The 24,231-nt window shown below is 36.3% G+C and overlaps 1 protein-coding gene and 2 long non-coding RNA genes across 7 annotated transcripts; 1 reads left to right on the top strand and 2 right to left on the bottom strand.

Annotated features, from left to right (window-relative positions):
- Window positions 1–289: 289 nt before the first annotated feature.
- LOC137710462 (26S proteasome non-ATPase regulatory subunit 6 homolog) lies at window positions 290–3,254 on the top strand. Its single transcript, XM_068449484.1, has 8 exons — window positions 290–532; window positions 642–756; window positions 1,416–1,506; window positions 1,616–1,761; window positions 1,854–2,073; window positions 2,194–2,302; window positions 2,486–2,654; window positions 2,802–3,254. Exons 1-8 carry the CDS (start codon window positions 397–399, stop codon window positions 2,974–2,976), a joined length of 1,161 nt encoding a protein of 386 aa, XP_068305585.1. The 5' UTR covers window positions 290–396; the 3' UTR covers window positions 2,977–3,254.
- A 2,440-nt stretch (window positions 3,255–5,694) lies between these two features.
- LOC137710338 (uncharacterized) lies at window positions 5,695–7,412 on the bottom strand. 2 transcript variants are annotated; one of them, XR_011064973.1, is made up of 2 exons: window positions 7,244–7,412; window positions 5,695–6,323 (listed from the first exon to the last, which is right to left on the bottom strand). It is a non-coding gene; the product is annotated as an uncharacterized lncRNA (long non-coding RNA). The 2 variants fall into 2 exon arrangements; XR_011064972.1 differs by having other exon boundaries at window positions 7,268–7,412.
- Window positions 7,413–10,862: 3,450 nt separating this feature from the next.
- LOC137710337 (uncharacterized) lies at window positions 10,863–21,444 on the bottom strand. 4 transcript variants are annotated; one of them, XR_011064969.1, is made up of 10 exons: window positions 21,018–21,444; window positions 20,407–20,504; window positions 20,171–20,272; window positions 15,242–20,028; window positions 13,773–14,282; window positions 13,454–13,544; window positions 12,944–13,086; window positions 12,678–12,821; window positions 11,426–11,501; window positions 10,863–11,283 (listed from the first exon to the last, which is right to left on the bottom strand). It is a non-coding gene; the product is annotated as an uncharacterized lncRNA (long non-coding RNA). The 4 variants fall into 4 exon arrangements; XR_011064970.1 differs by having other exon boundaries at window positions 12,944–13,544; window positions 15,242–17,713; window positions 17,802–20,028; XR_011064968.1 differs by having other exon boundaries at window positions 12,944–13,544.
- Between the last annotated feature and the right edge of the window lie 2,787 nt (window positions 21,445–24,231).

Below are 24,231 nucleotides of genomic sequence, written 5' to 3'. Positions count from 1 at the left end.
GACTTGGTATGCACTAGATATATTGAAACTTCCACCGCCACATTATGAATTTATGAGTCTTATACGATTTTATAACTTTATAACTTTTGTAACCAAATTCAATTGAAGAGCAACTTTTTAAATAATTTTCCGGTTCTATCCGGTCCGGTTCACCATTCAAATGCCAACCTCTAGTTATCGTGTCATAAAAAGACTATAAAGTTACCATTTACTTCCCTTAATTACCAATTTACCTTTCGTGTTGAAAAAGACAAACCTGTTACCGAGCGAGAGAAGAAACACCCCTCACTAGGCCAAAAAACACTGTCGTTTCACTTCCTCCTCCTTCAAGCAAACACAAAGAACTCCCCACTCGGAGACCTAACTCACCGACCGAGTCTCCACCACCGATTCCAAATGGAAGCCCAAGAGGGGACGCAGCAGCCACACCTCGTGCTCGCAAACAAACTCTTCCTTCTCTCCCATTCCGATGTCCCGGACATCGAAAAGGTCCAACTCAGGGAGGAGGTTTTTGCCTCCGTCAAAGACGACGGTAACGTCGCCGATTTTTTACTAAACTGAACCGGTTTTCACATTGCCTGTAAGTTCAATTACGGTTTTTGCGTATCGGGAATTGAGTTTCGGTTTGGGGGATTTTGTAGATATGGCGCCGTTGTACGAAACCCTAGTCGCCGAATCGGTGCTCAAGCTGGACCAGGGCGTTATGGACTCGATGAGAGCGAAGAACCAGGAGGAGCTCAAGAAGCTCGATGAAAAGTGAGTGCTTTATTGGGTTTTTTTTTTTCCGATTTTAATTTTGGCTTTGGTCCAGATTCTGTTTGGTTACTGAGAATTGTGAGAAAAAGAAATAGGGATTGAAATTTATGCTTTGAACTCTTCACTGTGAGATTCGAAGCTATGAAAATTCGCAATTACTTAGGAACTTGTTGAACTAGGCTTACACAAGTGATGTATTTCTGTTAGATCGGGTGCTGATGAAGCATGATTTCTCCATTAACTTATTCGCAATCCGTTGGGCGTTTTACTGTTAATTAAGCAGGTTGACAAGATTTGTTTGAATTGTATAGTGTGAAAAATATTGTTGTTTATACTATTATTATAGCCATTGCGATCAAGTAATTTCCGTTACCTAGTTATATGGTCGGCTTTGTTTAGGATTGCTGATGCGGAAAAGAACTTGGATAACTTGTTGAATTAGGCTTTACACAGGTGATTTAGTTTTGTGAGATTGGATGCTACTTGAGTATGAGTTCTCCGTTGACCAACCGTTGGGATTTTTACAGTGGGCTAAGTAGAATGACAATATGTGTTTGAATTTTCCAGTTTGAAGAACATTGTTATTTGTGCTATTATTATAGCTGTTGTGATCAAATAGTTTCCTTTACCAAGTAGCTTATCTGGTTGCCTTTGTTTAGGATTGCTGATGCGGAAGAAAACTTAGGGGAAAGTGAGGTTCGAGAAGCTCATCTGGCCAAGTCCCTGTTCTTCATTCGTATTGGCGACAAGGTATATAAGTTGTAACTTATTTGTTCCACGAGTCATATCTGCCTTTTATTTCCCCCCTTTTAGTGGTATTCTCCAATTTGACTTTAAACTTCTTCCCTTATGAACCTAGGAGAAAGCATTGGAACAACTCAAGGTAACGGAAAGCAAGACAGTTGCAGTTGGGCAAAAGATGGACTTGGTCTTCCATACACTGCAACTCGGTTTCTTTTACATGGATTTTGACCTCATTTCTAAGAGTATTGACAAAGCGAAGAAGTAAGTAGTAGTGACATGGATCTGTGACCTGCATTTTTTTGTTTAAATCTGGTAGTTGAGCTTTGTTTGTAACCATTGTATCATGATATCAGTTTATTTGAAGAGGGTGGTGATTGGGAAAGGAAGAACCGTTTAAAGGTGTATGAAGGCTTGTACTGCATGTCCACTCGCAATTTTAAGAAGGCTGCTGATCTGTTCTTGGATTCCATTTCTACCTTCACCACTTATGAGATATTTCCGTATGACATCTTCATATTTTATACCGTCCTTACAAGCATTATATCGTTGGACAGAGTTTCTTTAAAACAAAAGGTAAACTGCTTTCTTACCACATCTTTTGTGATTTCGCCTTCTTGTTTTATATGTTTCTACCATTGTGTTAGTAATGTTTCTTCTTACAAGAAATTATTAATTTCAAACAATACGTTTCAGGTCGTGGATGCTCCAGAAATATTGACAGTGATTGGGAAAATTCCCTACCTTACAGAGTTTTTGAACTCTCTATATGATTGCCAATACAAATCATTTTTCAAAGCATTTGGTAAGTAGATCTATGCAGCGATAAATGTCTGACATGATACATTAATCTATCTGCATGATATTAGACTTTTGGTTTGCATGTTCATAAGCTACCTGAGCTTCAATTTGGTCCTGTCATATATCAACCAAATCAATAAATTTCATGGTTGTAATTTCTTTCTTTCTTTTATTTTTTGTTTTTCAGCTGGCCTGACAGAGCAGATAAAGTTGGACCGTTATTTGCACCCACACTTCAGGTATTACATGAGGGAGATCAGAACTGTTGTTTATTCTCAGTTCTTGGAGTCCTACAAGAGTGTTACTATTGAAGCTATGGCTAAAGCTTTTGGCGTGACCGTGGATTTCATTGATCTGTAAGTGACTGAGTCTTATGGTTACCTCGTTTCAGGTTTACTTTATATAGTTTAAAAAAATATGGTCCCTGATTTCGTGGAGATGCTGTTAAGTATTTTACTTTTAAGTGCTTTCTGTATGTATGTAACCCATTCTATGACATACAGGGAGCTATCTCGTTTCATTGCAGCAGGGAAGCTTCATTGCAAGATTGACAAAGTTGCCGGTGTTTTAGAAACCAATCGTCCTGATGCTAAGAATTCACTGTACCAAGCAACCATCAAGCAAGGGGACTTCTTATTGAACCGTATCCAGAAGCTATCTCGTGTCATTGACCTGTAGGTAGGCTTTCTGCAATTTGAATGCGGTCACAATGAAATTCAGAGCAGCATAGCAACTTGTGCGTTTTCACTTTTAATTAGATAAAACTAAGTTGTATTTCTCCTTTTCTCCGAATTTGTGTAGAACCGAAGTACTTGTATCGAGATTGTCCTTTTCTTTTCCAAGTGCTATTCTTTCATGGTAGCTTTTTGAGTGTGTGGATACAATCGTATTGCTCTCGACTCTTGCATTGAAATTTTATTGAATTGGCCCGGTGCGAGAATTTGGAACACCTGCTACCTACCGTGTTTAATTGCTGTTATTTCCCTAATATCTTAATGTTTGTAGCGTCATTGGATTCGAAAAAAGATGCACAAGCATATGATAGCATATACAAAAGTACATACATTCTTGTCTAACCCAATACAAGAATACAGATACAATACAGCAAAAGTATTTATCCAATACGGACGATCGGAAATTAATAGTTATTTACTAAAGTACGGCAACTTCTTAAACCAGTACAACACCAACTACAGCAAATCCAATCTAAACCACTTGTTGGAACCCTGCAGCTCCCTCTCTACCTTACACTTTCAGAAAGACGGAATTTTGTACGGGACAACGGCGGCCTCTAGAGGGTACTTTCGATGTTCAGTTTTTAGTACGCTTAGGATCTCTTGCAGTCTGCCATACATTGACCAGTACTTGTGTCTTGGCTTTAATGTTGCAACCATGTATTTTCACATCTCCGGTCGACAGCCAGGAAATCAGTAGCGGAACTGGGGGGGGGGGGGGGGGGGTGGTGGGGGTGTAACTGAAGAGTTTCCTTGATCACCGACTTCGAGTAGTGCATTTCGACCAAATCATCCTCTCTATCTGTTTTGCTTGCAACTATTCCCCTCCCCTCAGTCTGTGACTTATCAATGACCCTTGGATGACTTATAAGCTCAGCCATCGCCCACTCTAGGATTGTATGTGTGGTATCAGTACCCGCAGTAAACATATCATGCGAAAACATCGATGATTAGCAAACTAATTAATGTTAATTATATTTGTATTGTTGAAATCCTTCAAAAATTTGATAAGTTTTTAATATTATTTACTTAATTTGTTAATGTTAAGTGTCGCTGAAGATCAAGAAGATGATGAAAGCAGGCACATATGACGTTGGTAGGCAAAAATTGGATCAACGTGATTAGTGCGGTTAAGCACGCAATCACCATAGACATAAGAAAATGCCTAACTAAAAAGAGAGGGTACGTACTTGCTGGAGCAGTATGACCACCTTTAAATAATCGACCTTGAAACAAAATCCAGGATTTATTGAGAGAGCTGCTGCACCAACTGGACACCCACAAGAGCAGCCAAGGCCTCCATATGATCCGCACGCCCAATGTATGCAAACCCTTGCAAGCTGACGATCGATGTGGAACAGCGATGGAGTTCGAGAGGAGATCCTTTACGCAAGCCATATCTAAATCTTCAGCTGATGTTGGCAGTTTCCGATCGAACTTCTGCACTACATTTGCCAAAGAAAGCTCAATAATAACCGAGGAAAACTGAATTGCTGGGCAGCTCCTCCTGCCAGCTCCCATACGGAAGGGTTTGGAAGTCAATCCCTTTGTAATCTATTAGGCCATCTCCAACCAAACGAGGGTCAAATGACTCTCTTTGGCCCTATAACCCTCTAAGAAATTATATTTTAATGAACACTATCAGGCCATATTTCACATCTCCAATCGAATGGGCCAAAGGCCATAGGCCGAACATAGCTCTGTGACAAAAAATCATCTCCAACTGAGGAGGCCAAAGGGTCATTGGCCAAACATAATTTATTATTTTAATTAAATTAATATAGTTGATTAAATTAAAATAAGATTTTGGGACATAGGAAGATTATTAGAAATGAGATAAAATAGTATAGAATTGTGAAAAGTATGTGAGAAATGGTGTAGGAAAAAAATTAGAATTTAAAAAAAAAAAATTTGTCCAAAAAGAAATGTAGGCTGGTAAAAAAAAAAAATATCATCCAAAAACAAAGTAGGCTGGGCTAAAAATATCCTCAAAAAAAAAAAAAAAAAAAAAAGGGGCTGGCTAGAGACGGTCAGCCTGCTAGCCTGATTGGCTGGTTTTGGTCCGGTGAAGTCCACAAGCCCTTTGGCCTAGCCCTCAATTGGATACGGTTTTTGTGTCAGTTCAAGGTATTTTCGACCCTATGACCCTTAGACCGGATTGGTTGGAGATGGTCTTACACTATTCACAAACCTCTAAAATTTCATTAAAAATTTCCTGCCGGCACACAGCATCAGCGAAGCAATTATAAACCTTCCTAATCGAGTCGCCAGCTCTCACTTCGATTGTTTGGTTTTCTCAGCCATACACACACTCTTTCTCTTCTACCCCAACACTCACAGATATCGATTCGTCACTTCCCCAAGTTCTGATTTTTAAGCCGCACCGCACCATCCTTATTCCTGTCTCTTGACATCACGATTCCGCTCTATTCGGTCCCCCATCTTTGTTCCAGATTCAGCAAGAGTTATAATCTGGCAGATTGAAACTTGTTACTTTCACTTGATACACTGACTCGATATATAAAAAACAGAGCACAAATACAATAAGTCCTAATATTTGAAATGCGAAAATGGGGTTCGCATATTGAGAGAGGTTCAACTGAAGATGGCTTGAAGAAGAAGAAAAAGAAAGGCTTGCAGAAGATGGCTTGAAGAAGGAAAAGATAACAACTGAAGAGATAGTTGAAGAGGTAGGAAATGTAGATGAAGTCCCAAACTCTGTTGCAGAAGAAAAAGATAACAACATATATATAACCTAGAGCACTAAAATGAAACGGTAATTCAAAAGCTGCAGCACACATGCACCCAGTCCTCCTCAGCTTCAGCAATCAGCAAGTGGTCTATGACCGAGGAAACAGAGGTGCAAGGGCGCATCCCCTCCATTTTCCTCAAGTAGTTTTTTAAAATGCGGGCAGTCATTAAGCATGTGGGTACCAATCTCATAACAATAAACACACTCAAGGCGAACAGCACGACCACGCTCTACTACATAGCCCTTGCCAACCTGAGTAACGCCTTTTGGGAGCCGTTTCCTCCAGGGGCACATATCATACCAGTGGTCAGGCTCAGAGCAAATTTCACAACTAGACGGCATAGAGGAAAATGTGCCTGGCTTGATTATGAGTTCATCAGCTAAGCATGTGGGATTACTGTCCTCCTTGAGAAAAGTTGGAACAGTATCCTTCTCCTCAAGCTGGAATTGAGTCTGAGAATCTTGAGCAGCCTCTACTTTTGTGAGATGAGTCGTTGGAGAGTCTTTAACAGAATCTATTTCTTTATTCTTACCTGCATCTGTGTTATAGAGAAAAGCATTGATACATTAATCAGTGGCGAACCAAAGATTTAGCTCAAAAAAAAAAAAAAAAACCAAATTAACTAAATATGTTTCAACAAATTATGAGAGTGAGGACATTCGTAACTTGAGACCACTTCAATATTAGAAAGAGAACAAACACTATACCAATAACTAATAACTGGTAAGAAACCTAAAATATGAAGTAAAAAATTTTGACCTTTCACAATTGATAGCATTTTTAACAAGTTAATTTACAATTATCCAATAATGCATTTTAGTTTTCAACGGTGTAGATTTGTTTTATGTGAACGCACAAATATTAACCTATAGTCTTATTAGCCTACAAGCTGTATCAACTACATAGTTAAAGTTAACTCTTTGTATAACCAAGTGAGGGGATAAGCTAAGTAAGCCAGAACATCTGGGTTCAGGCCCTTACTTGTATTCTCGATCTCGCTCATTCAATCATCAAGTACTTTTTACTACTTCATGCTCAATTACGTTCTACAAAGGTAATAAATAGCTACTTGAAATATTTCTGCACGAGTGGCCGGCCAGGCCAAATCAAACAGAACTGCGATACTTAATTGCTTGAGAAATGAGTATCTAGCTTAGCTACACAATTCGGTTTAAAATTCTACTCAGTAACTGGGAAAACCAATCAAAGTTGCAATACTTAATTGATTGTAAAATAAATCTCTAGCTATTAATAATTAAACACCGAAAAAAATTGGGACCCTAATTAAATTCCAGCACCGGAATCCTAAAAACATATGCAGCCGCAATTGAAATGCATGAAACCCTAATTAAACATAATGCTGCTGCTAATCTTCCTCCACACAAACCCTAAGAACAAAAATTGAAACAGATAATCGTCCTTCTCACAAACCCTATAAACTAAAATTGAAAAGCATACCGATACTAGGACTCTGAACCTCACCTCGGAGCTTCGTGGGTTGGGCCGGAATTGGACTCTCCCCCTCCGCGGGTTCTCCTGGTCCGCCTTCGAACCGGCGTTTCATGGTTTTGCGTTTGTCAGAGAGAGAGGGAGAGAAGGGGGCACCAGTTTGGGTTTGGCGACAATTTTTGTTTATTTTAGTGAAATAGTTTTGGGGATAGTAAAATTTTCAACGATTTGACTCTAATACCCTTCACACTTCACAGATTATGCTTTCTTTTCCTTAGTTTCTATTTATTTATTTACTTATTTTGCGTGTAAAAATAATCATTGACCGTTTGTCAATTCAGAAAATTCTCAAACGCACAAAATGCGTGTCTTGTGCCTTTTTTTTTGGTACACCGCATTTTATCTCCTTAGGTTTCGGTACAATTACAATTTCATATAATATCTTTAAAATATTTTAATTTCATATATTTATTATTATTTTATTTTAATTTCATATAACCGTTACAAAATCTGTTAAATTAACCGTTAAGTGATGACATGGCAAATATGAGATTCTCATTTATACTGACGTGACTGCTATATTTATGTCACATGACTAAACACTTAATAAAAAATTTAGAATTATTAAAATAATTAATTTCTTCCGTCCAAACATAGTGTAAACTTTCGCTCTTCCTCGGTTAGACTACACGTGAGTTTTATTAACCAAACCGTTCCACTCTCTCTCCCCCTCTAGACCTCTGATTCGCCTTAATCATTGAACCCAATTTTTCCAATTCTTGCATTTCAACCTAGAAACCCAGTTTCCACCGGCTCTTGAGATTGACGGCGATCACCCAACACTGAAAGGAACGCTCTCCAAATCGATTCCCAATTTCCCACACTCTCTCGGTTTGGTTCTTCAATTGTCGTCGTTTGTTGTTGTGATTGACTTCCTCTTTTACAAATTCCAATTCTTGTTTTTGTTTTCAATTGTTGTTGTGATTGAATTGGGTATTCTCTTATTTGGGTTTGCAATTGTTTGGTTCTAGAGTGACAAAATTGGGTGTTTTGGGTTGGATTTTGTTTACTATTTCAACCGTTTAATTCGTGATTTGTTCTATGCCAATTCAAATTGACCGTGGATTTGATTGGCTTGATTTAGTTCTTGCATCCAATTTATTAATTTTTTAATGTTCTTGAATTGTGCCAAGAAAATGTGGGTTTCGTAGGAATTTTGCCTAAATATTTGAGATATTGTAACTGGACCTCTAATTTTTGCAATTCTTTGATTATATGTTTGATGGGTAATTTGGTTTCGTATCGATATCAAAATGTTGCTTTGGTAGTAGACCGCAAAAGAAATCAGACACCTTTAACTTAAGCTTTCGATGGGGTCTGCGAAGAGCAACTTCACCCCTAAGGACTTTGCGCTAGCACCCAACTCATTTATCCACTTTAGTGAACAGTAATATACCCTAATGAACAGTAATAGGCCAAAGCATCTCCACCCCTAAAAAAATGTGCTGGCACCCAATCTAAAAATGCGATGGCACAAACGATCTCTACCCCTACAAAATGCGCTGGCACCCAATCTATTTAAAATATTAAATATTTTTTTTATAAAATAATAAATTAAAAAATAGTTTTAATTTTGGATAGGATTTTTAACCAATCTTGTCACGCCACGTGTCATTATCCGAACGTACTATTTTGTGAATAGATTTCCGCTAAGATTTTCAACTAATCCCGACAAACCACGTGTCACTTCCTGTTTACAATAATTTAGGCAAGATTTCGATAAGATTTTCAACCAATCTTGTCACGTCACGTATCATTATCCGAACGTACTATTTTGTAGATAGATTTCTGATAAGATTTTCAACCAATCCAGACACGCCACGTGTCACTTCCTGTTTATAATAATTTAGCCAAAATTTCGATAAAATTTTCAACCAATCACATAGTGCCACGTGGCATTATCTAGAACCTCATCTTTTCTTTTTTTGTCCATATAAACCCTACATCCCTACATCCATCCTCACACTAAACTCAATTCTTTTTTTTAGCTCAGAATCCTTCTTTATCGTTTTCAAATCTTGAGTTCTTACAATGTCTTCTTCAAGGAGAGTGTATAAACAGTTGCAAGAGCATCAGAAAAGGTTGTTGGCACAACAGGAAGAATTGGTCAATCTTGACGAAGGTGGAGGCGAAGATGAGGCATATAAATTACATAAAAATTACATAAGAAATTACATAAAAATTGCATAAGAAATTACATAAAAATTACATAAGAAATTAAATAAATTAAAATATTGATGTGGGTGGAATGCATATAAATAAATAAAAATATTGTTACCTGATCCGCTAAACATGTCCCACTACGCAGATTACTGGAAGCATGAGAGATGGCATTTTTCCAACAAGTAAAGGATGCGTTGAGTTTTTTCCAACGACCTTGAAGACATTGACTAGATCTGGCATCTTTTCCATGTGCATCGTAAAACGCTTTCGTAATTTTACTCCACATTTCTTGCTTATCCATCTCATTACCCGTAATCGGATCATGAGTAGTGTGAACCCAACATTCACACAACGTAACATCTTCAATAAGCTTCCACGAAGTCATTTTTTTCTCTCAAAGTGTACAAAATATTCAAATGTAGAAAGTGTAGAAAGTGTAGAAAATATTGAAATATGGTGTAAGGTGGAAGATGAGGGTTAGGTATTTATAGAAAAAAAATTAATTTTTTAAAATTTTTCTGTATTTTTTTTTTTAAAAAATCATAATTTTTAATAAGTTTTAATGTTGTCAATTAATCTGGATCGTTGGATTTGAAAAATATTCAATCCAACAGCCAACGAGCTGCCACGTGGCCAACGGTCAAAATTCTGACTGTTGGGCTTTTTTTTTTGTTTTATTTTATTTTTTGGTGAAAAAATGTGGACTATTGATCTGTAATCGGATGGTCCATTTTAAAATTTAATTTAATTTTTTTTTACCGTTGGAAATCCAACGGCCTACAAAAACTAGCCGTTGGAAATCCAACGACTTTGAGGAGGGCCACGTAGCCCTCATCCGGGTAAACAAAAGTGGGCTGACAAGTGGGCCCCGCCGCCTGCACCCTTGTCTCCTACTTGCGCCCAGTTGCGCGCCAGCCAAATAGGCCAGCTTCTAGGTTTGTCCGAAATGGGCTGGTCTGTTGCCTGGCTTGGGCTGGGTGCCAGGCTGTTTTGCAGGCCGAAGCACTTGGACAAGGTGCTGGCCTTTGTTTTGGACAGGGTGCTGGGCTATTCCACCTCCTGTGGAACTGCTCTAATGCAGGTAGTGGGATCCCTCACGTGCAGGCTAACGGAAAAGGACGGACGTTAAAATTTGGAATAAATTTTAAAAAACTTTACTACAAGATTTTAAATCTGAATTTTCTTACCGTATCATCCAAATACCTTATGACCACTAAAACCATTTATCTGATTTGGCCCATTTAATTATTTTAAAACTTGTTAAAAAAAAAGGGTAAAATGAGTGTTTTCTTAAAATAGTATTGATGGATGAGAGTCAACCAATTGGGTCATTTTCTGCGTATTTAATTTGAATTTGCCTTTTAATCTAAAACTGCACTAAAACGGAAAAAGCTTTGAACTCGGGTACAATGAGATTAATACGAAGAGGCCCTAGTCACGGAGGCAATCGATCACATGTGCACAAACAAAATAAATATTGATTCATATGAAAAAAACAGTTTGTCACTACTTATCAAAGCATCCAAAAGCAAAACAAGGATATTTGAGCACTCCTCTCTTTTCCCCATTTTACATAAAACACAGCATCAGCGAAGCAATTATAAACCTTCCTAATCGAGTCGCCAGCTCTCACTTCGATGGTTTGGTTTTCTCAGCCATACACACACTCTTTCTCTTCTACCCCAACACTCGCAGATATCGATTCGTCACTTCCCCAAGTCTGATTTTTAAGCCGCACCGCACCATCCTTTATCCTGTCTCTTGACATCACGATTCCGCTCTATTCGGTCCCCCATCTTTGTTCCAGATTCAGCAAGAGGTATAATCTGGCAGATTGAAACTTGTTACTTTCACTTGATACACTGACTCGATATATAAAAACAGAGCACAAATACAATAAGTCCTAATATTCATATTGAACTAAAATGCCTAAGAGAAACTAAGGATATAGTCAAAAGCTACTCTTACTCGAGGATGAATAAGAGTTGCCATGCCTGGAGAAAGTATGTAAAAGTTTACTTCCACCAACCAAAAGAGCACAAACCTGCAAAAAATAGAACTTGTTTTTAGAAAAATAAAATAAAATAAACTTTACGAGGCACTTTCACATACATGTCGATCTCATATCTGTCATCACTCGATTTAACATACAAGCGTGAAAATTAAATACGCAAGTACTAACAGACCTCTCCATCACGAAGATCTGTCCATATTTGAGAATTCCAAAAACACCAACAGACATATATAGAGTGAAAAAGAACACAATAACCCTAATGACACCTTAGGTGATGACCAGCATAGGTAGAGAGGTCCTATGAAGATGCCAAAATATGTGATACCTCATTACAAAAGAAAAAGAATATCTAAGCCTGAAATACTCTGGACACTTGCATCATATATACTAAGTCCAATCGGATGGCAGGTATTCAACAAGTTTTTCCTTTTAACAGAAAAAAAAAATTACCTAGAAAAAAATATAATCTATTTGTAAGATGAAAGTTATTAGCAAGACCAGTTGGAGTGTACATGGAAGTTATTGAGATTAAAAGAGTCTACAAAAGCATGTATAAAAATTAAAAACAACAATAACTTTTAAAATAAATAAACAACTAGTATATGCCCACACACAGAGTGTGTGTGAAATGTCTCATTTTTTTTTTTTAAATTGAAGGAAAGAGGAAGATAGTGAAAGAGAAAGTGGGAGTAAGGAGCGATGGAGGGAGGTTTTTTATTTTTTATTTTTTTTAATTTTTAAAATTAGAGATGTTTAAATCATCTGTAAGTGATGCTTAAACAAAAAACAGCAAAATTATGTTTTATGAAATTACATTAATACCCTTAACTTTTTTGTTGTGATAGAAAACTAAATAATCTTTTCACCTCTTTTGGTTGACAAAGAGAGTTCTGTTATAATATGGAGTTTAGATAAGCGAATCATATCTACATGAACTGAGAAGACTAATCCGCAAACTGCATGATGTTTCAGGCTTACACGGTGAAATATGTAACAAATACATTCGGGGAGAAGGCAGACTTTGCAGCTTCAACCCATATCAGAAAGCACAAGGAAACCAGAAAAAGTCTCCTGTCCTGATCAATTGCCTCTAAAGTTCTAAATTGTAGAAAATTAAATATGCAAATAGCAGTGTTCATAAGAATGTTTAAAGGATTGTGTGCAGAAGAATTAAGTTTTCAAGCAAGCATTGAAAGTTGAGATTACCTATTCCATGCAAGCCGTGTCCGCAGGTATCCGCAGAATTCATATATAACACATTCTAGTCTCCGTAAGTTTGGATATCTGAAAATCAGCGAGAAGTTTGGGGAATTGCTTGGTATGCCGAAGTGCTGATATTGCACCTCTAACCTGGTGAGATAAGCGAATCATATCTACATGAACTGAGAAGACTAATAGCATATAAGTTGTATCAACTAAAGTTAACAATTTGTATAACCAAGTGAGGGGATAAGCTAAGTAAGCCAGAACACCTGGGTTCAGCCGTTCAGGCCCCCTTGTATTCTCGATCTCACTCTTTCAATCATCAAGTTCTTATTACTAACATTTATACTTCATGCTCAATTACGTTCTACACAAGTAATAAATAGTTACTTGTTCTACACGAGTGGCCGGCCTGCCAATTCACAAAACATTTGTTAGTTCTAGAAACCTGATAAAGTCGAAAGCTAGACTTGTTGATCAAGGAAAGCTACACTCATTGATCGGTACTCAAACTCGAGGATGAGTAAGGGTAGCATTGTTCCATATATTGGAAAAAAAGAAATGTGACAGTTCCAAGCGAAATGCTGAATATCTGTGTAATTGTGCGAAAAAATGTTTGGGAAAATTTCAAGGGTTGATGAAATGCTTGTTTCGAGGCAGAAAAAGAATGAAAATATGCTGGTTTCATTTGTGTTGCTGCCTCCCTCAGCTCTCCAGAGCTATACCCCAATGGACAAACTTTGCAAGAGGAAGCATTCATTTGTGTTTGCATGTTTGACCTTTTGTAACATGGCAAGCCACTGTTGGTCCACTCCTTTCGGACACATTGTAGTACAAAAACATCATCCTTGTCTGAAAATTTGATTTGCCCTGCTCGTAATGAAAAATAATGAACGATGAGCAAGAAGAAACGAAAAATGCATACATTTTCCATACGACAATTTTTTGGGATCGCAAACATTATAAATTTTATGTAAGAGCTGATTTAATTAGATAGTTATTGAATATCTTCTTAATCAGCTAAATACGACCCTTATTTGATGACAACAATAAAAAAAAATTGCACATTTTTCTATACCATTTGTAAAAGCGACTCACTTGAAAACGCAGTCTATTTTCATAGTCCTCCTCAGCTTCAGCAATCAGCAAGTGGTATATGACCGAGGAAACAGAGGTGCAAGGGCGCATCCCCTCCATTTTCCTCAAGTAGTTTTTTAAAATGCGGGCAGTCATTAAGCATGTGGGTACCAATCTCATAACAATAAACACACTCAAGAAAAACAGCACGCCCCCACTTTACTACATAGCCCTTGCCTACCTGAGTTACGCCCTTTGGGAGCCGTTTCCTCCAGGGGCACATACCAGGAAAGTGTCCATACTCGGAGCAAATTGGACAAGTAGACGGCATAGAGGAAAATGTGCCTGGCTTGATTATGAGTTTAGGACGGGCTAGGCATGTGGGATTATTGTCCTCCTTGAGAAAAGATGGAAGAGTATTCTTCTCCTCAAGCTGGAGTTGAGTCTGAGAGTCTTGAGCAGCCTCTACTTTTGTGAGATGAGTCGTCGGAGAGTCTTTAACAGAAATTTTTTCTTTATTCTTATCTGCATCTGTGTTTTAGAGAAAATGTACAGATACATTAATTAGTGGCGGACCAAAGATTTAGCTCATGTGGGGCATAACAAAAAAAAAAAAAAAAAACAAATTAACTAAATATGTTTCAACAAATTATGAGAGTGAGGACATTCGTAACTTGAGACCACTTTAATATTAGAAAGAGAACAAACACTATACCAATACCTAATAACTGGTAAGATACCTAATATATGAAAGCAAAAAAAAATTTGACCTTTCACAATTGATAGCATTTTTAATAAGTTAATTTACAATTCCCACTCTCACACTCTCAGAAATATGAAACACGTTTTAAATGGAGAACTGAAAAACTGCTACTCTCCCTATTCATACTAATCTCAAACACAACATCATAAAAGAAACGAGAAGCTCGCGAGGGAAGACGAAACTAAACGAATTGCAATCCCTATGTGGGTGGGTAATTCCTACAGGTATGTCTCAGACTTTCCTCCCGATAGTTCTTAAAGTTCTAAAAGCTCTGTAAGTTCTGCTTTAACTGTGTAAGTATTATCTTCCCAAGTTCCATAAGTTCTGCTTTAATTTTGTTGACAGGAGTTATAAGAATTTCGTGTTTCTGACATCTGAAGCAGCAAAAGCAGTTCTCAAGAAGGCAGTGCGATACTTAATTGATTGAGAAATGAGTATCTAGCTTAGCTACACAATTCGGTTTAAAATTCATTGTAAATTAAATCTCTGGCTATTAATAATTAAACACTAAACAAAATTAGGCATCAAGTCAAGCAAAACCTTAAAAACAGGGAGCAGATTGCAACAAACATATGCAGCCGGAATTGAAATGCATGAAACCCTAATTAAACACAATGCTGCTGCCAATCTTCCCCTAAAAGCAAAAATTGAAACAGAGAATCGTCCCCTCACAAACCCTAAAACCTAAAATTGAAAAGAATACCAATACTAGGAGTCCGAATCTCACCTCGGAGCTTTGTGGGTTGGGCCGGAATTGGATTCTCCCCCTCCGCGGATTCTCCTGGTCCGCCTTCAAATCGGCGTTTCATTCTTATGTGCTTGTCACAGAGAGATGTTTGGCGACAATGCTTATTTTTCTGAATAGTTTTGGGGATACTTAAACTTTCAACGATTTGACTATAATACCCTTCTCGTTTAGCAGATTATGTTTTCTTTTCCTTATTTCTATTTATTTTGCGTGTAAAATTAATCATGGTTAAATTACATTTTACGCTCTCAAGTTTGATATCAATTGTAACTTCATATAATATTTTTAAAATATTTTAATTTCATACTTTCTTTCAAGTTTCATACATCCGTTAAAAAATCTGTTAAGTGATAACGTGACAAATATAAAGTCCACATTTGTGCTAATATGGATGCCAACCTTGCACCCTGTGAATTAAAAATAATGAAAAAGGATTAGTTGGTAAAAAATCAATTTAGGTTTTAATTAAAAACTTTAAAAATTTGAAAAGAGGATCTGGGCAATGCTTGCCCCAATAACCCCATCTCACCCCCCGACTCTATCCCATTTCCTCTGTGCTTGTCTGCAACCAAAAATTTGATTCTTGGTTTGGGAAGCTTCTTTCGCCGCCGCCTCCTCCTTGATTCGAATCCATCCCCATCTGCATGTTCATCTGTAACAAGTCCGTCAACGACATCCTTACCGGCTTTATCGTCCCCGACACCGCACCCTGTATGGGACTGCTTTCTATAAAATGCTTTAGGTGGCTCCACTACTTCCATCTCTCCCGACGACACGTTATTTCCCATTTATTCTCCCCCCTGGTGACTTCCTCAAACTCTTTATTATGTTTAAAACTAATTAGAAAAAGAGACAATTGTATGAGGTTTGAATGAAATATTAAAAAAAGTATGTGAATGAAATGTTTTAAAAATGTATGAAATTGCAATTATACTCAAGCAAAAATGGGCAAAATGTAATTTACCCTTGTTTTTAAATTTATATGCATTTAATTATTAGTGCTACCAGAAGACCAACCTCATTGTCCTATTTTCCCACCCCATTATAACCTCACTTACTATAAAAATTAAAATCCTATTTTTTCACCCACTATTATTCCTAAAATAACCTTTATCACATCACCACACCATTATTATCTATCCTCTTGGGAAATTTTATTTAGACTCATTTATTCTCTTTCTACACCCAACTTATTATTTTTTATCTTAAAATTCTGAATGTGCGCAATAATTTTCTTTTTACACTCAAAATGAAAAAAAAATAAAAAATAAAAATAAGCACCAAGAAACTCATGCCATCCCATCTCTCCAACTTCCAACCACTCTCAATTTATACCCCTCTCCAACCCCACACAACCACATTCCCCACCACCCACAATGAAAACCCCAAATATCTCAACCATCACTATCCCCATCTAATCTTTCTTGTTTGTACATTCTCTCTTGCTGCTCAAGCATGCAGCAGCTACAAGTATTTCTAGGTGATGGTGGTATTTCTGGGCGTTTACCATAACTCTCAAATTTGATCCCAGCCAAGCTTTAGATACACCATATGGGTGAATCAAGTGTTGGCACAACATAAAGACCCGAACATAGAACGACTCAAGGCTTGCTTCTTTCTAGGTTTTGCAATGGAAGTTCCATTCATAGTTGGATTTAGTCTGCATTAGAAAAGAGAGTTCAAACAATTGAGTTGGAGTTTTTCGCTGACGGTTTTGCTAGCTTCCAACGATATGCATTTGCCCGCAAGCTATTATGTATTAGTATCAGTGCAAATAATGAAATACAGGGTCTATGTTGGAGCAGTTCTTGCATTATGCATGGGAGAACTTAATGAGTTTTGACAATCCAAGTCTACACTCTTGTAGACACACTCCCTGTTTCAAGTCCCTCAAAGTTATTCATTTGCTACAAATTAGAGTGAGTAATGAAGTTCTCGAATACCTTTTGTCTAACTATCCAGTCCTTGAATGACAAGTTAGAGTGAGTGATGCCTGAGATCTTTGGAGTTTTCGTTGTGGGTGGTAGGAGAGGTGGCAATGGAGGGTTAGGGATGGGTAGAGATTGGGAGTGGTTGGGGTTTGGAGAGATGGGGTGGTCGAAAGTTCTTAGTGCTGTAATTTTACTTTTTTTTTTTTTGTTCTTTTTCATTATGAGTGTAAAAAAAGATTTGTTGGGCACTTTCGGAATATCAAGATAAGAAATATAAGTTGAATGTAAAAAGATGATAAATGAGTCTCAATAAAATTTCCCTTTATCCTTCTCCTGTTTCCACCCCTAGTCTCTCCAGAACTTCCTTTAGCAGCAAAATGTGTTACTTTGGCAACCCAAAATCGAATACCTTAATTAAACTTGTGAAAATCAGGAATTTTAATAGACTAAGATTACCTTCAACTCAACAACGCCCATAGAAAAATCGATCGACGTAAAACATTCCATGATTCTTTAACAACTGACAGATACACACTTGCATTGAGAAAATCGATCGACGGAGGTCCAAGTAGAAGAGAAAATGCAGCAAGAAAATGAAGGAAACTAACCTGGATAAAGGGGTGGTCTTTCAAAAATTGTCTAGTGCAAGGATGAGAGCACGAAAATGTGGACCGCAAAAAAGAAGACAAGCTATGAGAGCATGTTTCTTCTCAAATACCATTCTAGATCTTGTTCCACAAGCTATGAATCTCTTGATTCTGTATTACTACAGCAAATCACTTACACTTGTAGCAACTATCAACCATTCAAAATTTATGAAAATTGAAATTTAAGCTCCAAACGAGAAGAGACATGACGTGGCCGAGAGGAGAGGACTTGCTTGGTTCAAATTCATCTTGAATTTTCTTGTTGTAATCGTTGGCAGTATCAACATTTTTCACCCTCATTCCATCAGAAAACAGTAAATACGAATGATGGTGTGCATCACTTGCACCCGATCCATCATTGTAAACATCAGCATAATGCAACTCCCGAGCACCGTATCTAATCCCAACTATTGGACACTTACAACTATAGTCTTCTTTGCATTCTTTGTCATGGTTGAAATCAAGGACATAATAAAAAATGTGGCTGCTTGGAACTCCATGTTCTATGTAGCATACATATGTTGAAAATGCAACCCTACGTCTTGGTTTACAAAGGCAGTTCTACTATTAGCAAGTGCTTCCATTGATGCATTACTTTTTGCCTTAAGACTTTAAATTATCAACTAAATTCTCCGTTGCTCCAAAGTCACCGCGCACCAAACCAACAATAGATGGGTTTTCGAGGATTATTTGAATCTTAAGGTTATCACTTATTACTCAAGAAAAAAAAATGCAAAATGCACATCTAAAGACACTGAAAATAAAAAAGAATAGTGGATTAATCGAAAATAATAAATGAAGATAAAGAAAATTATTGAGAAAATTACTTCTAGTGTCTTCAAGATCGACGATCCTTGCATCCGATCCCAATGTAAAGCCATGCTCCAAGAGCATGGCTGAATAAATTACTGTTAAAAGTGACTTTTTAAATGACAGAATTTCCCGGGTACTAAAGTTTTACCCATGCTTTTGGACTATGGCTTCACATTGGGATCGGATGCAAGGATCGTCGATCTTGAAGACACCAGAAGTAATTTTCTCTATAATTTTCTTTATCTCTATTTATTATTTTCAATTAATCCACTATTTTTTTTTTATTTTCAATGTCTTTACATATGCATTTTGTATTTTTTTTCTTTAGTAATAAGCGATAACCTTAAAATTCAAACAATTCTCAAAAACCCACCTATTGTTGGTTTGGTGTGTGGTGAATTTAGAGCAACGGAGAATTTAGTTGATAATTTAAAGTCTAAGGCAAGTAATGCATCAATGGAAGCACTTGTTAATAGGGGAACTACCTTTGTAAACCAAGACGTAGGGTTGCATTTTCAACATATATATGCTACGTAGAACATGGAGTTCCAAGCGGCCACATTTTTTATTATGTCCCTAATTTCAACCATGACAAAGAATGCAAAGAAAATTATAGTTGTAAGTGTCCAATGGTTGGGATTAGACACGGTGCTCGAGAGTTGCATTATGCTACTATTTACAATGATGGATCGGGTGCAAGTGATGCACACCATCATATATATATACTTTTTTTTTTTTTTTGGTTGCTCCTTGTACCTAGCTTTGAAGGTGGTATGTATTTTTAATTAACAATTATAGTGAGTGATTTTGGGTTAAACTATTCATCGGCCTATAACTCCTATGCTAATCTCAATTAAAATCATTCATATCAAATTGTGTGTGTAAATTAAGCACCGCACTTCTGCAGTATGATTCTGTAACTATTAATTTATTTTTTTAATTTTGTTAATAGTTTAATTAGTATTTTCTTTGATCTTTAATTGAATAGTATTATTTCATTGTATATAGGTTTTTAATAGACAAAATTATCTGTCCAACAAACCAAAAAGGTGATGAAACAATAAAAGCCTTTCAATTTTAAGTTTTAAGTTCTCATTTCCTTGAAAGTTAAAAACTAAAAATTGAAAGCCAAATTCGAAAAACTCGTGGCCTTTTGACATCTATTTCATTTTCAACTTTTTGAAAACTGAAGACCAATTTGATTACCACTTTCAATTCCCACTAATTTTGAGATATCCAAACTTACAAAGACTAGAATATGTTATCTTGGAATTTTGTGGATACCTGTGGAACTCCGTAAGTTTGGATATCTCAAATCAGCAGAAGGTCTAGGGAATTCCTCGACATAACTAAGTGCTTATATTGGACCTCTGGCCTGGTGAGATAACCAAACATTCACAATTGTAAGTCACAGTAACTTCAACGGTATAACAGATAGATACAAGGTGAAAATTACAGAACTCTCAAAGGGCATGAAGAACAGATGGCAAAGCATATATAATTCAGGTCAAACTTACTTCTAGGTAAACTCCAATTGCATTGGCCATCTCTAGACGAAAAACACTGTAGGCTGTAACCTCCCCAGATGATGTTGCATCCGTGTTTTTAACACTTCGCACCTAAAACCCCAGATCAATGAAAAGAGTCAATCGCGTGCGCTGAATCTAAAACAACAATTAGTAGTGTATAAAAGAAATTTTAAATGACTCTACGAAGAATTAATAATTCAAGCCAGCATTATAGTTGATATTACCTATTCCATGCGAGGCATTTCCGCAGGTATCTGCACCATTTTATAAGGTTGCCCAAAACTTTTAGAAATACCTCTGTGATTGCTTTCTCGTCTATTTTCTGAGAACACAAAACATAACTATATCAAAATACTTCACATTAACAAGTCTATTTCGATACTTATACGTCCCTTATAACATGAAAGAACAGATGACCATACCAAGAAGCAATAATCAACAGGAAGTCTGGGGAATCGCTCGGTATTCTACCTAAGTGCAGATATTGCTCTCTAACCTTGTGAGATTAACTAAATATTCAAAATTTTAAGTCAAAAGTAGCTTCAACTGTGTGACTAAATATTACATACAAAAAAGTCAGATCAGATACATTAAAACATATTTCACAAGACAAAAGATACTCGTTTATAGTTTTGTGATTTATGATTACTAACCTAAGTTTTTTTTTTTGACCATCCATGGCCAAAGATAAGATACAAAGGGAAAGTAACAGGACTCTTGATTGAAAGTAATTCCCGACGAAAAATGCATCCCGAAAAAATCCAGTACGCATGCAAACATCATACCTCACTGGAAATTTGAGGGAACGTCTTGAGAAGGAGAAGCTAAAGCTTACCGAGTCGGGGACGGTTGGGTTCGTCGCGAGTCAAAACATAAACTTCCGTTTTCCTCCGAACGTGGCACGGCCAAGCAGTGGCAGAGGGCCCTAGGTAATTTTGGGAAGTTTGAAAGGTTGGTCATTGAAGATGGTTTAGTGGCGGTTCTCGGTTTTTCCGAGAGGGAGAAGGAGAGTTATGGAGGGGGAGAGGCAGGACAGGCATAGAGTTGCGAGGGATGAGAGAGGCGACAGGGTCAACGGGAGAGGTTTGAGCAGAGTGTGTGATGGATAATGGTTGACAAGACTGGGCTTTTAAAACCCATCAAATCTATATTTTAATTCCCAACTGCTCTCACTTTAATTTCCACCAGAAACAAGGGCAGGGCATTCACCCTGCACTCAAACAAGGGCAGGGCTTTTCTGTTGCTCCTCGAACTGTTTGGACAATCTTAATCTTCTTGAAGAAGATGTTGTAAAAATTCAAGATTTAAAAACGATGAAGAAGAATTTTGAGCTAAAGCGAAGTATTGAGATTGGTTTGTTAATGATGATGGATGTAGGGTTTATATGGACAAAAAAAAGAAAGGATGAGGTTATGAACATTGCCACATGGCACTCCGTGATTGATTGAAAATCTTATCGAAATCTTGATTAAATTATTGTAAACAAATAATGACACATGGCGTATCGGAATTGGTTAAAAATATATCCACAAAGTAATACATTCGGATAATGACACGTGGTGTAATAAGATTGGTTGAAAATCTTATCGAAATCTTAGCTAAATTATTGTAAACAGTTAGTGACACATGGCGTGAAGAGATTGGTTAAAAATCTTATCCGAAATTAAAACTAAATTTAAATAAAATTTATTATTTTATAAAAAAATTAATAATATTTTAAATGGGTTGGGTGCTAGCGCATTTTATAGGGTTGGAGATCGTTCGTACCAGTGCATTTTTAGACTTTGTGTCATCGTATTTTTTAGGGATGAAGAAACATTTGACTAATTTACTGTTCATGAGGTTTACTGTGTAGATTAAATAGGCTGAGTACAAGACATTTTTTTTGAGGTGGACTTGCTGTCAAAATTAAATCCGAGCAGTGGTGCGCTCTGCACGAGGGAAATTTCGAATTTTGAAACTGTCCCGCGTAGATTTACACAATTTCTGTATAACTTTGTTCATTATAATTCTAATTTGAGTTCCATTTCCGGCCATCTGTTTGTTAAAATGAGTACCATTTTAAAAGAGTAAAATAAGAGTTGAAGGGTGAATAAAAATTGAGGTCCACGCTGAGGGTTCCTGTAGTGTCTCAAGGGCATTTGGTAATTTTATTACTACTGAAAATACAATACATTAAATTTCAAAATGAGATGTCACAAATCATTTATGAAAATAATTAAAAAAAAAACCATCTTTGTACATATATAAACTCCTATTAGTACGCATGTTGATATATAATACCTGCAACATAAATTAGTCAACATAATTAACCAGTGATGGGGTCGAAGAAAAATTGAGACAATTTACTTGTTATGGATGTAGAAGAAATTGGGATATAAACTGTGAGCATGAAGAATGATGCACAATATTTAATTTTGGAAAAGTTAGTATCTAGTCTCTATTTACTAATGTTTCTTGACTGAGATCTTATTAATTGTTAAATTTTAATGAAAGTCAATTACATAATTATTAAAAATAAAAATTAGTAATTGATTTAGGGTTTTAATACTCATACGTTCATTAAACTCCTAATTACTTTTCAATTCAAAACATTTTCAAAATTAAATTAAAATAAGTTTGTACTTATTCATTTTTTATAAAAATATTTTTCAAATTTTTAATCTTAAATGTACACATTCATATGATATTTCAATTTTTAATCTTAAATAAGTTTGTATTGCATCTCTAACGACCTATATAGGTATACCAAAAACCATTTGGCAAGTCAAGGGACCGTGATCATCCTGGCATCGAACTATTCTTCCATAGGACCTTCCCTACAGTATCGTCATAAAATGCATAGGACACACACACGCACACGAGTAATTCAAAGGAAAAATAAAAATATTTGATAGGATCATTTTCGGAAACATAAAATGTGAGGAAAAAAAATGTTATGACTTCCCTACAACGTAAATGGAAATGTAAGACAGGATCCTATTCTGAGAGCTCATGTCATGTAGACTAATCTTATAAACGAATGCTATACAAAATCGATCCGTGAAGCTATTTTTTTCTAACCTATATTTTAAACTTATATGGGGTACATTATTTTTCTTTGATTTAAGAATGTTCCGTGTCAAGTTTAATTGAAGAATTTACCAAAATTATTAAGCCTAGAATCTATTATTTTGGTTTTGAAAAATGTATCTATATTTTGGTACAATAATTTTTTTATTTTTTACAAATGTACCCATGTTTCTGGCACTCAAAAAATTCCCAAAGTGAAGATGACGAGGGAGGGTTCGGCGATTTGTGAAAACTTAAGAAATTTTAATTATGGGGAAGGCAAACCATTGCATCATAATCCCTTTTACACACGCATATACATAATAATACTCGATCATAAATTGCATCTAGCTAGTTGACACACACATATTGAATAATATATACATGATTAATCTAAAATGGCAACACGAAAGTGACTCCTTGTTATTCTTTATAAAGCAATGCTAGATAAACTAAATTTGCAAATTAAATAATGTGTCATCAATTAAAAATAAGTACATTAATCAACATTTAAGTAATAATCCAATCATCAACTTATGTCATTAAATTTACAAAATTTGATCTCCTTAACATTACTTTATTCACATAGTGGTACCACTCGATCGTAATTAATATGCCAAGTTTATTGTTAAATTGAGTAAAGAGAAGCACAATACACAAGTACTTAAGAAATAATTTTTAGGGCTAGCTATGGATTAGCATATGTCAATGCAGAACCATTGAATCTCTCACCTATGATCTGATCCATACGTTTTGCCATGTCATCAGTGATGAAGTTCTTCCAATCGCCAACTTGGCCTTTCCTGAAGAAGTCACTGTTCTCAAAGACAATATTGGCTTTAACAAAGTACTGTTGCGTCGTGGAGGTTAAAACTAATCATGTTTTGTTTCGTGTGCAAGAATAATCTTTTAATGATTACCTATATAAAAAATAATTACCTTGATAAATTGATCATGAGAAATATTGTAGAGTAACTAGAGGTTACCAAGATATCAAT

Source organism: Pyrus communis, chromosome 12 (assembly GCF_963583255.1).
Source record: "Pyrus communis chromosome 12, drPyrComm1.1, whole genome shotgun sequence".
NCBI classification, from domain to species: domain Eukaryota; kingdom Viridiplantae; phylum Streptophyta; class Magnoliopsida; order Rosales; family Rosaceae; genus Pyrus; species Pyrus communis.
The sequence above is the reverse complement of the archived record's forward strand: the minus strand, read 5'-3'. Positions and strand labels throughout refer to the sequence as shown.

Bases quoted from the DNA above. Each gene is read 5' to 3' on its own strand.
- LOC137710462 (XM_068449484.1), top strand. From the start codon at position 397: ATGGAAGCCCAAGAGGGGACGCAGCAGCCACACCTCGTGCTCGCAAAC. The intron at 1,762-1,853 runs GTAAGTAGTAGT...TCATGATATCAG, and splicing joins AGTATTGACAAAGCGAAGAA to TTTATTTGAAGAGGGTGGTG. The intron at 2,074-2,193 runs GTAAACTGCTTT...AATACGTTTCAG, and splicing joins GAGTTTCTTTAAAACAAAAG to GTCGTGGATGCTCCAGAAAT.